Below are 17,139 nucleotides of genomic sequence, written 5' to 3'. Positions count from 1 at the left end.
TTTCCTGCTCTTCCCCGTGAAGGATGCTGTCTTCTCATTATCTGGAGACACTAATGGACGATTTTAAAATAGATACTAGTGCAAGAGGCTCTAACTCTGTATTTATCAGGTAAAACAGAAAGCGAGTCAAGGAGCTTTTACTCCCAACATTCCTCCCTCCATGCCTGCATTTTTGCTCATGGTACGGGAGGGTCACTGAGCAGCCCTGGGGACAGATTATGCAGTTCCGAAGGCTCAATAGTGCCAGTTACACGTCGGCCTCAGGCTCTAGCTCTTCCATCTGCTCTTTCAGATGAAAGCCCTTGATAAATGGTGGGCAGTTTCTGGTCTTTGAATTCTCCTCAAATTTAATTATGCTGTAATATCCTGCCATCAAGTATTTCCACTTCTGTAGAGTAATTTCGTATCTAATGGAGTGATCCATTTCCCCAGTGAAATTTCATTTTAATCCAGTTAGTTCGTATTTCCCAGATCCCGGACTTGCATTTCCCAGAGATGGACCGAAATATTTATTTTTGATTCTGGAAATACTCGTTTTATGCCTTGCACTGACGAGATTTAGGAAGTAAATTCCCACAATATGGATGAGTCAGAATCTCCTGTTTGGATGCTTCCATTTCCCCGTCCCCTCATCGCCGCTACAGAGGGACTCAGTGCCAGGGACAGTTGTGACGATTAATGTGACAAAAGACCTCAGCTTTGCCTCTTAGGTGCCCCCTGCTTCCGACATCCAGTAAGACCAGGACGTGGAGATTGAGTCTCACACACAGTCCTGCCTTCTGTCCTTTATCCTCTCCATGCAGGGTCACTGCACATGTTCCTTTTACCCCGATTTCACCCAAATACAGCATTTATGAGGCATTGGCTATCCATGCAATGTCTCCTGAGCTTTATATGACCTCTCCAATGACCTCCGAGACTTCTCATCCCACATCCCTAGAAAATGACCTAAACATGAAACGTGCAAGTAGCAGACAATCCTGTTATAGTGTGCTCCCACTTAAAAAAGAAAACTGGAGAGATACAGAGAATGTGTCTCTATTTATGTATGTGACTCAGTTCCCATTATGACTGGGCAGTGTGTGTGTTAGAGACATGTTGGGGAAGTATGTTCCTACTTGAAAAGCCTATTTTATATTTGAAGTTCTGACCTTAGTGGTGTATTAAAAAAAAAAAAATCAAGGCTCTGTTTTAATGGAACAAACTCCAAAATACTCATTAGAAAGGACAGGGCCCCTCCATTAGTACACGTAGGAGTCGAAAGCCTTGCCTCTGGAACCAGGCTGCCCATAAATTCAGCTGGGGTGGGCACTTAACCTCAGCACGCTTTAAAAGTTTCCTCATCTGAGTGAAATAAGTCAAACAGAGAAAGTCAGTTATGGTTTCACTTGTGGAGCATAAGGAAGAACACGGAGGACATGGGGAGATGGAGAGGAGAAGTGAGTTGGGGGAAATCGGAGTGGGAGATGAACCATGAGAGACTGTGGATTCTGAGAAACAAACTGAGGGTTTTGGAGGGGAGGGGGAGTGGGGGATTGTGGGAGCCTGGTGGTGGGTATTATGGAGGGCACGTACTGCATGGAGCACTGGGTATGCTGCATAAACAATGAATCTTGGAACACTGAAAAAAATTTTTTTAAAAAGTTTCCTCATCTATAAAGTAGGAAGAGTCCTAGGAACTATCTCAGAGTCTCCTAGTGAAGAGTAAAGGAGTTAATGTTACACACGTGTACACTGGTAAGAGCCGTTCCTGGCGCTCGGTTGTGAGACCTGTCTCTCTGGTTTGTACCGTCATCAGCACGTCATGCGGACGGTGTCCTCTCTGTACAGTACTTACGTCATGAGCCATCAGTGAGCCAGTTCTACACTCACACGTCTCCACAGTGATCAAGATCTTCATTATCAGCCGATTATCGATTATTTAGGGGGAACATACAAAAAAAAAACCAACAAAAAACGACGGGGTATTTTTCTTACTGAAATTAGAATCGTCGGCAGTCAATTACAGGTTCCTTCACAGAATGCTACGGTGCGTTAAATGCCACCCTCATCCCACGTGGAAACCCGTGAAATACTGACCCAATGTTTTCTTGATGCCGTTTTCCAGGATTCTGAAGGAGTAGAAATTATGTTAGGAGTTTGTGCGAGTGGTCTGTTGATATATCGTGACCGCCTGAGGATCAACAGATTTGCCTGGCCTAAGGTTCTAAAAATTTCGTACAAACGGAACAACTTTTACATTAAGATCCGGCCAGGAGAGGTAAGTCCCCGCCCCACAGTTGACGTGTACATTGGAAAGAAAGGTACCCAGTGGCAAAAAGGAATGTAAATTGCCAGCTCCCAGGTTCTGAGCATCATGGGACATGGTGAGTTATGTGTCCATGCCTATGAGAATTTTTTGTAGGTTTGTTTGATATATAGCAATAAGTAAAATATACTCTTCTTCTTAATGGTCTGGTTCTAATTTTGTCCCACTGCATAGATGGAAAAGTTTTTATTTTTGCAGATTTTAGCGTAACCTCAAGATACATGTATAATGTTCCATATATCTCAGACCAAGGTATAAAAGAAACTCTGAGGTACTAAAACTTTTGTGAATAAAGAACAGATTTCTTCCCGTCTGTCCCTGTTTTATGCGCTCATGCCCTTTTCGTACTCCAAATCAGCTGGCACGCTAGCACGAATAGCATTGAGACAATGTGATCAAAGTACAAGAAAGATTAGAGGAGGAGACACCAAGGGTAAATGATGCAAATGTCTCATAGCCTAGCACATTTCTGCCTTTTTCTTTTATTCAGAAAGACTGATGGAAAAAAAGTAAAAGTTGTTGACTGCACATTCATAGTGGTTTACACATAATAGGTGGTAAATATTTCCTATTATCTGTGTAAAAGATGATAAATATACCCAGTTTCTGATGAGCATAGGTATTCTAATGGAGACAGAGCTCTAAGGTTACAGCTCGTCTGTGTCTCTGAACATTTTCTGGTACAATACAGAATTATTCTCTGTCTTCAAAATCAGCCTCTCCGTTAGTGGAAAATGTAATTAAAAATCAGGTTATATGGGATGTAATGAACAGCATGGTGACTATAGTTATAATACTGTATTGTATCTGGAAGTTCCTAAGAGAGTAGATCTTAAAAATTCTTACCACAAGAAAAAAAATCTGTATGTGGTGATGGATGTTGGACTTATTGTGATCATTTTGCTATGTATATAAACCTCAAATCATTATGTTATACACTTGAAACTAATAAGTGATATGCCAGTTAATACCACAATTCAAAATTTTTTTTAAAAATCACACTATAGAGCAAAGAATCATGTTTATGATTCCCTGTAAATATAAAATCAAACTTGTCTGTGAAGACTGAAATAATCTGTAAACTTTTCATGGACATATATGAAATAATTTTTTATATTCACTAAAATTGCATATAAAACTTAAAACCAATATATATTCAATTCATCAAATATTTACAAGTGACCGTCTGTTTATTGTCAGGCACCATGGTGGGCATTAGAAATAGAAAGATAAATATATGACCTTGTTCCTGTACTTAAAGGACTTTCTGTTAAGCAAAAAACAGTCTCATGTACTTAGAATTATGTCGTCATGATACATTTTGCACATATAATACTGTGCAGACATGCTGTGGTGAGGGCCCAGATGGGAAAGCTGGAGAAACACATCAGGAAACAATAGTGAGCCATGGAAGGTTTTAGAGAGGGTATGATATGCTAGACGAATAATTTGGAGTGAAACTTAGCAGCTTTGCGATGAGATGTGCCAAGATCTCAACCCCAGGCAGAGGCCATGAGAATAGAACAGAAGGAGCCAATGTGAGAGAAGTTTCAGAAACTGAGCCTGTAGGTCTTGGACACAAGGTAGAGGAAGCGGTTGGTTGGCTTGAATGAAGTTGATGGACATGATATTATTAGACGAGGGGAGAAAACAGGGAGAATTTCAGAAAAAAATAAGTAAATTTTCTGTTGAGATATATTTTCATGGGGTGATTCTTGCATAGTTAAGAGATAGAGGTCTGGAGGAGTCATTAGCTGCATCCATTCTACTCAGGGCCTTGGGCATGAAATATATTACTCAAAGAACAAGGCAAGTTAAAGGAAAAGACTCTAAAACAGAAACTCTGGGTAACGTCCATTTTTGAGGGAGGGGTAGGCAGAAGAACACAGGCCGATGAACCAAAGCAGCCAGAGAAAGAAGAGAAGAGGAAAGAGCCATCACGAACGACAAGGAGACGAGATTCTGAGTACGTGGTAAACCAGCCTGGCCAAATGTTACAGAGAAGGCATGTGGGCTGAGAACTAAGAAAAGTGCATCAGACTCGACAGATCCCATTGTGACACTGAAGGGTTCGAGCGGGTTGTAGGAGCACCTTATGTGGTACGTTAGGTCGTGATGAAGTGGGGAGGGAAGTAGCGAAAGCTGCTCCTTCCTGACATTTGTCAAGGAGCGAGATAGAGTTGTGGTTCAGGCAGAAGCAGGCTCAAAGAAAGTTGGGCTTTCCCCCCTCTTTTTTGGCAGATATATATATATATATATATCCGTAGGTAGATATATAGATAGATAGATAGATAGATAGATAGATGGGCTTGAGAAGAATGAGAAAAAAATTTTGGTGGCACGAAAGCTTTGAAGAGGTCAAGACATGGGTACAAAGCACAGAGAGATAGATGAACATTCAGAACTTGCAGGAGCCTCTGTCATCTTTGGTCTAAGAAGGATAGCAGCAAGAAAATATTCCCAGCTTTTTGCAGCAGAGACCAAATTAATTGTTCTTTTTTTTTTCCCTTAAAATTTTATTTATTTGACAGAAAGAGATACAGCCAGAGAGAGAACACAAGCAGGGGTAGTGAGAGAGGGAGAAGCAGACTCCCCACTGAGCAGAGAGCCCAACACAGGGCTCTATCCCAGGACCCCAGGATCATGACCCGAGCTGGAGGCAGACGCGTAACGACTGAGCCACACAGGCACCCCAAGCTGATTGTTCTTTAAAACCCCTGCCTTTAGCATAGCGTGTGGTCCATATTAGATGCAGGATGAATAAACAGAGGACGGGTTAGTCGCAATCCATAATACCCTAGCTTGTCGACTGGCTGGGGCTCTTGGCCAGTAGTGACTGTTAACCACTACCACTACTTACAAACATCCAGAGTGAGCCCAAAATTGGGAACGGCAGTTGTAGTTGGAATAGCTTGTGAGGTATTTCCCATTCTCCCCCTCAGCCCCACCCGCCCCTAGTCCCACTCAAATAAGAAGTAGAAGGCAAGCATAGTTATCTCTCATATGCCATGCATAGGTGCCCCCCCCCGCCCCCGGTTCTTTGCTACATGAGTTACTTTTTTTCTATTGACTGTATCAGTAGTCTGGTTGTTTTATGTTCTTTTGGAAAGCTTTTACTGTTTAAAATGGTTGCCCTCTGGTGGCCTGATGCATACTGTCTTCAGAAAATAAAAAATCCCAAACATTTGCAATAATGATATTAAAATATATTACTCAGGAAGTCAGATATTTCACTTTGAGAAAGCAAATGGCTGATAGTCATCTGAGTTGTACATGCTGAGAGATACGAAACTGTGTTCTCCCAGTCTGTGATCGTACATATGCTATCAAAAGATGTTAGTGTTTAGCATGGTAATCCAGAGGGGAATGCAGAAATAGAATCCGCAATATCTGATACCAGGTCATCAAACACCTAGGAGGTATACCTATTCTCTGACCAGATCCTGAGAGAAAAAGTCGGCCTGAGAATGCTACAAACATTTTGCTCATTCCCGTACATTCCAGTTGAAGGCATGATGTCACAGAGACATCATGAAAATAAGGCTTAAAAATGAGATCAGGACAAATTGGTCTCTGGAAGGAATCCAGATATCCTCTTTCTTTTTTCATTGAGTTTTCATAAAATCCATACTTGTCCATAAAACATTTACTACACACAGTATGTGGTTGTCTATGTCTGCAGCATTTTAAAGAGAATAGATACAAGGTGTTTTTTTTTTTTTTAAATGAGTGAAGTTGTAGAGGGAGAATTCTGCCTATAGCCCTTGATTTTGTGAATAAATTTGGGGGGGCATGATTTTGCAAATTATTTGCTTTTATGTTATTTATAATTGCAAGCTTGACTTTACTCTTTGATGTCTTTTTAAATTTAGTTTGAACAATTTGAAAGCACCATTGGGTTTAAGCTGCCAAACCATCGAGCTGCCAAGCGTTTGTGGAAAGTGTGTGTTGAACACCATACATTTTTCAGGTGGGTAAAGATGACTTTTTTTTTTCCTCCCTAAAGAAGAATTAGTATGTCAAGCAGAGAAAGTCAATTATCATATGGTTTCACTTACCTGTGGAGCATAAGGAATAACACAGCGGACATTAGGAAAAGGAAAGGAAAAGTGAATTGGGGGAAATTGGAGGGGGAGATGAAGCATGAGAGACTATAGACTCCGAGAAAGAAACTTAGGGTTTGGGAGGGGAGGCCGCTGGGGGGATGGGTGAGCCTGGTGGTGGGTATTAAGGGGAGTACGTATTGCATGGAGCACTGGGTGTGGTGCATAAACAATGAATCTCAGAACACTGAAAAAAAATTAAGATGTTAATGGATTGACCAACTTTAATGGAAAAAAAAGAATCAGAATGATTGAAATCGCTTATATTGTAAAAATCTGTTAGGAAGGAGAATGTGGAAGCATGTCCTTTCTTTTCCTTCCAGTTCATGGTCACCAGATTTTTTTATAAGAAATCCTAAAAACTTCAGACTGAAGGATCTTCCTTAATTTGTCTTATGTTTCTATGCCTTAGGTCCACTTTCTTTATTACCTTTAGTGTCTTTTTCATTTTTATAAGATGTCCACTTCAAGGATTTAGCCCATTCCTTACTATTTCAGTCATTTCTCAAAACCCTGGACTCCTTAACTTGCTTACTCAAACTATGAGGTTTGTGTCTATAAAATAGCAAGTTATCGCTCTTCTGCTTCACTAAAGTCAGGTCGTTAACTGCTCTTCAGGTTTGTAGAACCATAGGCTCCCCAGTTGTGTAAGATGAACTCCAGTCCATGTAGTTCCCGACTGTACATACAACCCCCATCGTATGTATAGCCTCTCTGCAACTCCCTGTTTGATACATACTGTGGGAACTGATTTTTTCCCCTATAAAATCACATTCTTCAAACACGTGATGTGTTAAACCTTTAGCACACAAAGCACTTTACTGTTGACTAAAAAAGTGAAGATAGCTTTCTTTATGTTTGACTGATGGGTCTCTCTGGTATTTTTTCTTTAATATCTCTAGACTGTTGTTACCAGAAGCACCTCCAAAGAAGTTCCTGACCTTGGGCTCCAAGTTTCGTTATAGCGGCAGGACACAAGCCCAAACAAGGAGAGCCAGTGCGTTGATAGACCGACCTGCCCCTTACTTCGAACGCTCGTCCAGCAAACGCTATACTATGTCTCGCAGTTTGGATGGAGGTAGGCGTTACTTACGAGCCCTTTGTAATAAGAATCCCAAATGGCTACCCAGAAATAGTGTGAAACCATCACAAGATTTCAGTGAACACAGATCTTCTTGAACAGTATGAAATGGAAAGCACTTACCGTCCACGGCTGAGTGGCACGTTTTAACCCCCACTGTCACAAAAAAAGTGCCTTGGTGAGTCTAATGTCTGTTATTGATAGACTTCTATAAAATTCTGTAAATAATGGTACTAAGGGAATGAAGAGCATAGCTTCCGTAAGCTGGCACCCTGAATTTGGAGAAAGATGCTCCCATCCTAAATATAGTCACATACTCTGTAAGTAATTTGGTTCACTTGCTGGCAGTTCTGAAATGATTATCGAGTTTGTTTTAGTCTGTTTGTTTCAGAAGGACGACTGTGTCTGTTTCTACAAAATTTTTATGGATAAAATGTGACTGTTACCAGTCAGTGCATGATAGCTGATAGAAAGAATGACATTCAGATAATAATAGATCCCAAGGGTCCACGTTGAATCCTCCTGGTTAATAATAATTACTACCATGGATGGACTGGGAGAGCCTTGCCGTGTAAATGTTCTCCACTATTAAGTCAAATGTGTAAGTTCAGCAAGGGGAGAATCACTGAAATAACAGTTCTAAGGAATGACATCATTGTGAGTCCCGTGGATTTTCGTCGTATGTGACCGTTTCGTGTTGCTGTCTGTAGTTAACGCACAATGGCAGCTACAACACATAGCAGCTGTACTACTGCTACCACTACTACTACTACTACTTCAAAAATGAGCCATGGCCAAGTCTCTGTTTTCTCATTCCAAGCACCTAGAGATTAGTTGTTTTATAGAAGACCTATTCCGTGAATTTAAAAGGAATTAGACGTTTCTAGCATGTGTGTACAATTTGAATAATAAAAAACATAAAATTAAAATAACAAAAACAAAGGAAAAATAATGAAAAGTTACAAATATGTGGGATCACCTTCGTCCTTACCTTTTTGCCACCACGCCTCGTAGTCCCAGTTCTCTCTTCCTTTCACTGTACGCCACTGTGGCTCCTGGGGTGACATGCTCCCTGAATCTCCTATTTGAGAAGTTTGTATTTTTCTAATGAAATATTTCGAAACAGTCTGTAGAAGACGTCAAAATTGTATCATTAGAGCTGAATCATGTATGTTACTAGTGAACGTGAACACACGCTTCCCTGGTAGGTAAATCCGTACTGAAGTCTACCTGTGTAGCAGTTAGAGAATGGTTTAGACTCCCCAGGTCTCGGTTTTAGTCATCACCTATAAAATGGGAGCAAAGCCATTCACAAACGGTGAATGAGACAGGTGTGACAGCAATCTTGATAGATGTCATAATAATTATATTCATAATTATTCTTCCAGGCTTTGTGAGCTGGCCTAGGAATTTGATTACCATTCTGTATCTTCCAGTAGTTGCTTCTTTTTGAAATGTCTAACTTGGAGCCAAACTTTTGGGATAAAATTATTTATTAGGACCATTTCAGGTTGAAGATGCTGAAATACTTACTGTAACATTGAAGCTTTTCTTAGTGCTTCGTTCCATTTATTCTTCTTTCTGCTTTGGAGAATCGCTATAAACTGTGTGTCTATATGGCAGTGTTGGGGGAAACTTTCGTAAAATCACACTTTTTTTTTTCCTGGGACATCATCTACTTTGTTGAGTGATGTGTATCCAAGGGAACACATTTGTCATGAATGTCATTTTCCTCATGACCTTTTGTGTGATAATGATTGTTGACAAGACAGAAGACAATTGTGAAATAAATGTACTAATCCCATGCTGTCTCTTCCTCCCTGCCCAAAAGTGATGTTAGTATGTGTTGTCTCTCACTCTTTGGGGTCCTGCCAGTTCTAGTATGTTCTCTGTGCTGCTGAGCTAGGTGCTGTGGCTGCATGTTGGAACACAGTTGCTTTTTGCAAAGTTGCATCTGACACAGAACAGCCTTACTGGCCCCTTGGGGACTTGCTTCTCCTGGCAGTTTTTCATCAATATAAGGAAATACAAAATATCTTAGTGAAGCTATCTTCGTGAAACAGTTTAGCTAATATAAAAGGATTTTGAAATATTTTCTTACATTTACATTTTAAACTTCCTAAACTGTGAAGCTGATTCTCTTTTGCCCGCGATTAACCACTGTAATTTGAAAAGCATCATTTGTAAGTTTAAATCAGTTGTATATATCTAAAACCAAAAATAATGCTTACCCGGCTTTAAAAATGTAACCAAATTAAGCATCTTTCACTAAGACATTTTAGCTGGGATGGAAGGCTGTCTTATATCTTTTATGTTTGCATGCTTTACATTTGCATGAATTTCATTAGCACCATTTGTCTTATCGTCCCAAAATATCAGAGATGAATAAGTCTGTGCATATCATGGTAGTGTGTTGAAAGTGCAGTAGAAATTAAAACATTTCTGCACTTCAGCTGAAAGGAGTTGCCATCCAGACTGTACAGTCTTTCCAAAGAAAGATTGTAGGAGTGATGGACTCCTTAACCATTATTAATAACAGTAATTGAAAAACCCAATTCAGTGCTCCTTGGTGAATGGCACTTCCCAAAGACATGTTCAAAGTCAAGTGGATGGGAGCAGTTGTCCACTGCAAATTCCGCTGTTAGTTGTGGGACTGGCCCTAGTGCTTGGCGCTGGCATCCAGCCAGTTACTCTGTGGGGTGACAGGCCGGCAGAAGCCCAGCCTCCCACCCCTACACCACATCCGCCCTCACACTCCACCTCACCAGGGAGCCCCAGAGTTATTCCGGCGGCTTCCAGCGAGCAGCCTTTAAGTCATTTGAAAACACTGGTCAAGCAGCTTCTGAGAGACAAGTCTCTGCCTGTGCTTAGATGCAGGTACTTGCACCGCTGACTTGCCTTTTCCGACAGACGTGGGTAGGGGTCCTTTTTTCCATAACGGGACAACCGGTGGTGTTCTTCTGCCTCCTGCCTTAACTATTTCAGACGTTTTTCTTCCATTGTATTTGCTTTTAGCGTCAGTGAATGAAAACCATGAAATATACATGAAGGATTCTGTGTCTGCTGCAGAGGTTGGTACTGGCCAGTACGCCACAACAAAGGGCATCTCTCAGACCAACTTGATCACCACCGTGACTCCCGAGAAAAAGACCGAGGAGGAACGGGACGAGGAAGAGGACAGACGGAAAAAGGCGGAAGAAGTCACGCCGGTCGCAGCAGTACGGCAGGAGGGAAAGGTACATCTCCCAGGCTCCCTCCTAGCGCTTGCTTAGAAGAACTAATAATTCCGAGGATATAAACCAGGAAAGTGTTAAGACTTAGGGTAATTCGCTTAGACCTTGAACAACTAATAATTCGGAGGATAGAAACCAGAAATGTGTTAAAACTTAAGGTAATTCAGGGTGCCTGGGTGGCTCAGTCGGTTAAGCCGCTAACTTGATCTCAGCTCAGGTGTTGATCTCAGGATCATGAGTTCGGGCCCCACATTGGGCTCCACTCTGGGCGCAGAGCCTTCTTTAAAAAAACAAACAAAACAAAACAAAAAATAACTTAGGGTAGTTCATATTTCAGCATTAGTCACATTCATATTATCAATCTTTAAATTCTGATTTCCTCTTGTCGCCATTTTTCTTCTGAAAAATTCTTTCTTAACTTGAAAATTTTTATTTTAACTGATGTGCTATGTAAGACTTTCAACAGCTGTCCTGTCTGTATATCTTAAAAATGCATTTAGTGCCATATGACACTTTTCTGTTTGGGCTCACATTTCAGAACTATCACTAAAACTGTTTTCTTTGTTTCTGGCCCCATTCTCCTCCCCAAGTACTGTATATTTTTCTAGATATACAGTAATCACGTTGCCATTCTTCTGACTGCAAGACTGAGTGACCATAGCCTGTGTATTTATACACTATTTCCTCTCTTAGTCTAGGATTATAATCTAATTATCAAAGTAGCAAGCAGACATGTTTTGAAGAGAGATATTAAAGCAGAACATCACAAGGGAAGATGGAAAGTGAGTTTGGCAACAATTTCTCCAAGGTGTTTTCTTCATCAAACTTATAAGCTTCATTTCATCCCAGTATTTATTTATTTTTACAGTATGTTTATTTTTGTAATCTGGCACTATAAAGCAACTTTTCAGAAAAATGGAAGTCAGAAAAGGCATAGACAGCTTACTTCTGGTACAGGGTTTTATAAGTAGCACAGCAGCTCCCTAAAAGTTTAAAAAAAAAAAAACTATATTGAGAGGTTAATGTGTGATGATAATGGAAAAAACAGAGTGGCTCCTGGAATGTACAGAGTAAAAAGAAATACCAGAATAAAAATGCTATAAAACTCCTGGTTATGCTAAAACTTGCCTAGATTTGACTCAGTGTGTTCTTTTCCTATATCAATATTATTTCTTAAATATAGATTTATGTGACAAAGACTTACCTGAGACTCAAAATAAAAATGCTCCTTTTTGATAAGAGCTATGCAGTGAAGGGTAGCTCCACAACACAGTGTAGTTACGTCCGAATATGCCACATAAAACGCTACCCACCGTGTTGTGAGAAGATCATTTATTTGCCAAACACAAGAACAGGGTAGGACATGCCAGCAAGGATATTTGAATCATTTTTGCTGGGAAAACATGACTTCGTTCCAAATTTTGTTTTTACACTCTTATTTTCCAGTTAAGTCAAGGCAGCTTTTAAATAGGAAATAAGGAAAAGTGTTGTCTGCCTGAAAAGCAAATGATTTCCACACTTCCCCTGAAATCACCCATGCCAACCGACAATTCTCATGGATGCGTAACTGTGATTAAAGTGGCACATTAAAGGAAGTGACTTTTAGTTGGCTCAAAAAATAGACCTACGAAGTCTATTTAATTTGAAAAGCCCCCCACTTATATAAAATAAGCACTAAACCACCATCACTTTGGCCACTTACGGCATGGGAAAATAAAAAGACAAAAAACCCTGACTCTCATTGTCTGAATCTCTGAGAAGCCAGCTCTTTGACCCAGATGCCTACAGAAGGGCTTTGGTCCAGCCCTGGCCCAGGTAGGGTGGATGGCTGGCTTAGTTTTACACGGTCCACAGCTATCTTTTAAAAACCACTTGAATAAGCAGCATGGAAAATTAAGCCTTCATTTTATTCTTCTCCATCTTCAAAAAGTAACAAAGAGGGTACTCATTTTTTTAACCAAAATGAAAGTGTATCATTGAAAATAGGTCTTAAAAGGCTGGTCCCCTAGATTCTTCTGAGAGGAGGCCTGTTTCCAGGTTAATGATCACCCCAGGTGACTGTGCAGCCAGCCACCACCAGGGGAACAATAGCGTGCACGCAGGAGTCAGCTTGTAACTTTTATATTCTTCTCCGTTGAATGAGATGTGTGCAGGGTCACATTTAAAACACAATGCTTAATGTTTAATGCGAGGATTGAGAAGAGACATACCTGCTTAAGACCTAAAAAGAGACACTCCTAAATTCTAGCATACCCACAATACTGTTTCCTCTGTGCATGTTCTAACCCTCTGTCTTTATATTTACCAAGTCAGGATTGAGAGCTACAAAGCAGGGTGGGGGTAATTTCCACGCTAGCAAGTCTCTAGGCAAACCACACATGTACGTGCTCACGCACACACACACTTACATCACGCATGCAGCGGGTCCCAGAGAGCAGCAGAAGTCTATCTTCAGACTCTGTGTGACCTTGAATTGAACTCCTGGGGCTGCAGCGGCTTCCAAGCTATGGCAGGTCCTGTTTGGAGCTTGCTGGCTTCCCTTCTTCCCCTCGTGCTCAGCAGCCCCCACCACCTGCAAAGGAAACTGGCTGTGGTCAGAGAGGCTGCCAGGGCCAGAGTATGGAAAGAACCTCTCTTTCCCTCCAGAAGCCTGAGCTCACCAGGAGCACTTTTGTGGCAATGGCTGTCTTCATCGTTCTGTGATGGCTTCAAACCAGGAGAGTTAAATATGGTGATTACTTGCTCAGAAAAACCAGAACACTGGGAAATTGTACCTATTATTTATGGACCACAAATAATACAAACTAAATGCTTACAAGCCATATCACAAGAAAGCACATTCTTTTTGCTAGTTAGCTTGTTGAAACCCTTGAGTTTAAGTTACGTTTACATCATGGAGAAAGGAGCCAAAGTACACATTTTCAAAGGAACCTCAATTCTTCGGGGAGCCGAGTTCCTAAAATGCTAGTTGTGGACTTCCCTGAGTGGCACAGCTTATCAGATGGGAGTGGGGCCAGAAACTTCTTGATTCGGAAACCCACCTGTTTTGGATATGATTGACTAAGCAAGGAAAAGGTAACGCTAAACTTTTTTTTAATAATCAAAATTTGGATCCATTTTTATTTATTTTTTAATCCAACCAAACTCGAGTAACAGATCTGTTAGCTGGAGATCAGGAGATGTTATTGAAAGTCTTGATTTCAAGTTCTCAGAGGGTTCTATTTGCTCTCAAAATCCTACAACTTTCTGGAGTTGTTGGTCTAAAGAAACTTGTTAGATGCTGTGAAACATGTAGATTTTGAGATTGCCCACTGCGATCTTCTGTTCTGACTTTATAAAAAAAAAGCCCACCCTGTATCTGACAGTCTAATGGGAAAATGGCAGCTGTTCGTGGCAGCCTTGGCATGCAGCTTGAATACTTTAAGTATGAACAACCCTAGAGCTAAAATTCTTGTTTTACAATTTTATATTGATACCCATAAGAAAATTAACTAATTGCAGTTTTCTTTTTGTCCTTTTGCACCTCTGTTTGCTGCTTTCTGTCTCTCTCTGTCTCTTTCACATCAGTCACCTGGGCTTGGCACTGACTCATGTCCCCTGTCCCCCCCATCAGCCCATCGTTCCCCCGCATCCCCCCCAGAGCTCCGTAGGAGGTGTAAGGAGAATGACTGCCAAGCCCCGGACTTGGAGGCTGCCAGAGGCACTGTGCGTGTGCTCGGAGAGCCCACCATGGACTCTGACCCCAAAGGGAAGCCATCCTTAGGGGACCAAGATGTGGCTTTTAGCTACAAACAGCAAACTGGCAAAGGGACCACCCTGTTTTCCTTCTCCTTGCAGCTCCCGGAGTCATTCCCATCTCTTCTCGATGACGATGGGTACCTCTCTTTCCCCAACCTGTCAGAAACCAACCTCCTCCCCCAGAGCCTGCAGCATTACCTCCCGATCCGCTCGCCCTCCCTTGTGCCCTGTTTCCTCTTCATCTTTTTCTTTCTGCTCTCCGCCTCCTTCTCAGTGCCATATGCCCTCACTCTCTCCTTCCCTCTGGCTATGTGCCTCTGCTACCTGGAGCCCAAGGCGGCCTCCTTGAGTGCCTCACTAGACAATGACCCGAGTGACAGTTCAGAGGAAGAGGTGTGTACCTCGGCATAGAACACACTTCCCTGTCGTGGTCGGGGCTTTGGTCCGAAACAACGTTAGGCGCCTACTGCCATAGTGGTCCTACTTTCAGAGCCTCATTTATTGTCTGTGCCGACATGTGAGAGGTTTCTGTGTGTTGGGGAGTCTTTCCCCCCACCCCGGCCCCCGGGTTAGGCACAACACCATGTGGACAGAGCAGGCTGCATCCAGCCCGCTGAATTCTACGTGTGATGAAGGACTTGGAAGTCAGCTTTAAAGAACCCGTTAGCTGCGTTAAAAATCAGGGTTAGGTTAAAGGTCTGGTCAGTCACTAGTTCCTAAAGGAAAGGGACGTAGAAGACCAAGAAAAAAGTTTGACCCAGACTGATGGAGTGTTCCCAAAATGTATCCTGGCATCATGGTACGTCCGTAGCGCTGATACCAGTGGATAAACGACCCTCACAGCAAGGTGGGAATGACCAGCCAAAGGAGGTGGGTCTCCATCATGTGGGTAGCTTCCCCCAACTCTCGATGCCTCTCCTCCCTGGAGATCGTGAAACTTCCCCACACTGTCTCTGTTACTCGTGGAGATGAGCCAGATCCCAAGGGTATGTTAGGTCAGAAAAAATGCTTGAGTAGATGAACAGGCCCATGTGACTGCAGTCATTGGAAGGGCCACAGAGAGGACCAGAAATAACAGCAATCTTCAAACACAGCCGGGAATAGGCTCCCGGAAGATGTCTGCTTGCTGTAAAAATGGGCTGGAAGTTCATCAGTCCTGACAGGGCTAATGCGTATGTCGGATGGCAGTGATCCTTTCAACTCTAGCACGAGCCAAAAAATCCACACACTCACAGACAGTCTGGAAAGGTCAGGAGAGCTGGCTAGGTCCCTGCGGCTCTCAGCCAGGCATGTTGCTCAGTGGGGAGAGGATGGGGCCGTCAGCCTCTTTTTGAGAAGACGTGCCACCTGTCCGTCTCCCGCCCTCATCTGAGCCAGTGGGTGAGTTGACATGGTCGTTGGTAGCTTTTCCTCTTAACTGGTCTCCTTTCACACCAGTCCCCTGATGTGTGAACAGCCCAGCAGTTCCCTTCAGACAGAGCGCAGGGGAAAAGAACAGAAGCAGCCAACAGAGGGCCTGGCTGTCGCCTACCCTCCTGCCCACAACCTCCCCAGGCCCTTCCAGCTCCTCTGTTCTCACAAAACAAGGCTTTTTGTGGCAGGAGACAAGCCCAGTACTTCCAGCATTGAAAAAAAAAAAAGTGACAAAGTCAAAGCAACAAAAAAAAAAAAAAAAAGAAAAGTCTATTCATTTTTCAACTCAGCCAGGAATCATAATTTGAGCTGCACCTGTGGGTGTATAGAATTGTGAGGGTGTGTAAGTATCTATATTTAGTGAGATTATGACCATTTCTTAGCAGCAGAAGGAAGAAAAATGGGAATGGTCTCGCAGATACTTCAAATAAAAGTTGGCCCTTTTCAATTTGATACTGCATTAAAGCCCTTTTCAAGGTTCTTGGGTCGTATGACTTCGCTCCAAAGTCTGTGTGATTTTATATATTTACTATAAAACTATTTTCATACATGAAAAATATTTTAAGAGCATGAATCCTAGGCTTTAATATCGCCATTTCTCACAAGAGCAAGGTGATCAAATAACGTGGGACTAGAACGTATAACCTGAAGAACACAAGATTATCTACAAAGACCGTAGTATTAGCTGGTTTCCAACCTGGATGTCTAGTTTTCCTTTAGCAGTGGAGTTAGTTATCTAGCCAACGTAAAGCAAAAAGATTGCCATTTGCTGCTTTTCTGAATTCTAAATAACTGAACTTTTCTGTAGCAAACCACACAGATCTTGTGCCTAATCCAGGGTATACATCTTGTTGTAATCAGTGCATGAAAATTAATGTTAAATTGGGGCATGTCTGCATTACATCAGCAAAACAAATCACAGCAGTTACCCGATGCAAGCCAGTGACCGCGTGACTGGAGCTTCCCAGCCGCTAACTCTCCCTGTTACTGCAAAGCTCTGAGACCCTGAGCCAGCTCTGGCCGCCGCGGTCTTACCCCTCCTCTGCATCCCTGGTCACCCGTGACAGCTCTCCTAACACGAGACCTTGCGTGTGGCCATCTGTTCAGTGTCGTCTCTTAACCTCAAGTGTTAAAAGCTATGCTCTCTAGTTCAGGCTGAGCTGGAGGACTCCTAAGTAGGTCATTCCATTAAAAAAAAAAAAAATTTGTTGACATGGCCTTTTTTATTCTCTAGGCTTCAAGCACTTTGGCAGCTAAATGGGG

At 42.1% G+C, this 17,139-nt stretch overlaps 1 protein-coding gene across 12 annotated transcripts in view; it reads left to right on the top strand.

Annotated features, from left to right (window-relative positions):
• Positions 1 to 17,139, top strand: part of EPB41L3 (erythrocyte membrane protein band 4.1 like 3) — a 179,236-nt gene that overhangs the window by 142,600 nt on the left and 19,497 nt on the right. For 5 of the 12 annotated variants that reach the window (XM_032875700.1, XM_032875701.1, XM_032875707.1 and 2 more), the window contains exons 9-13: positions 2,108 to 2,260; positions 6,181 to 6,278; positions 7,314 to 7,489; positions 10,508 to 10,728; positions 14,293 to 14,856. In XM_032875700.1, the coding sequence (XP_032731591.1) occupies positions 2,108 to 2,260; positions 6,181 to 6,278; positions 7,314 to 7,489; positions 10,508 to 10,728; positions 14,293 to 14,856 (1,212 nt within the window). The remainder of the gene's footprint in view (positions 1 to 2,107; positions 2,261 to 6,180; positions 6,279 to 7,313; positions 7,490 to 10,507; positions 10,729 to 14,292; positions 14,857 to 17,139) is intronic. The other 7 variants (XM_032875703.1, XM_032875704.1, XM_032875708.1 and 4 more) reach the window with 3 other exon arrangements.

The sequence above is a fragment of the Lontra canadensis genome, unplaced genomic scaffold (genome assembly GCF_010015895.1).
Source record: "Lontra canadensis isolate GAN:19392208 unplaced genomic scaffold, GSC_riverotter_1.0 scaffold57, whole genome shotgun sequence".
Classification (NCBI taxonomy): Eukaryota; Metazoa; Chordata; class Mammalia; order Carnivora; family Mustelidae; genus Lontra; species Lontra canadensis.
The sequence above is the reverse complement of the archived record's forward strand: the minus strand, read 5'-3'. Positions and strand labels throughout refer to the sequence as shown.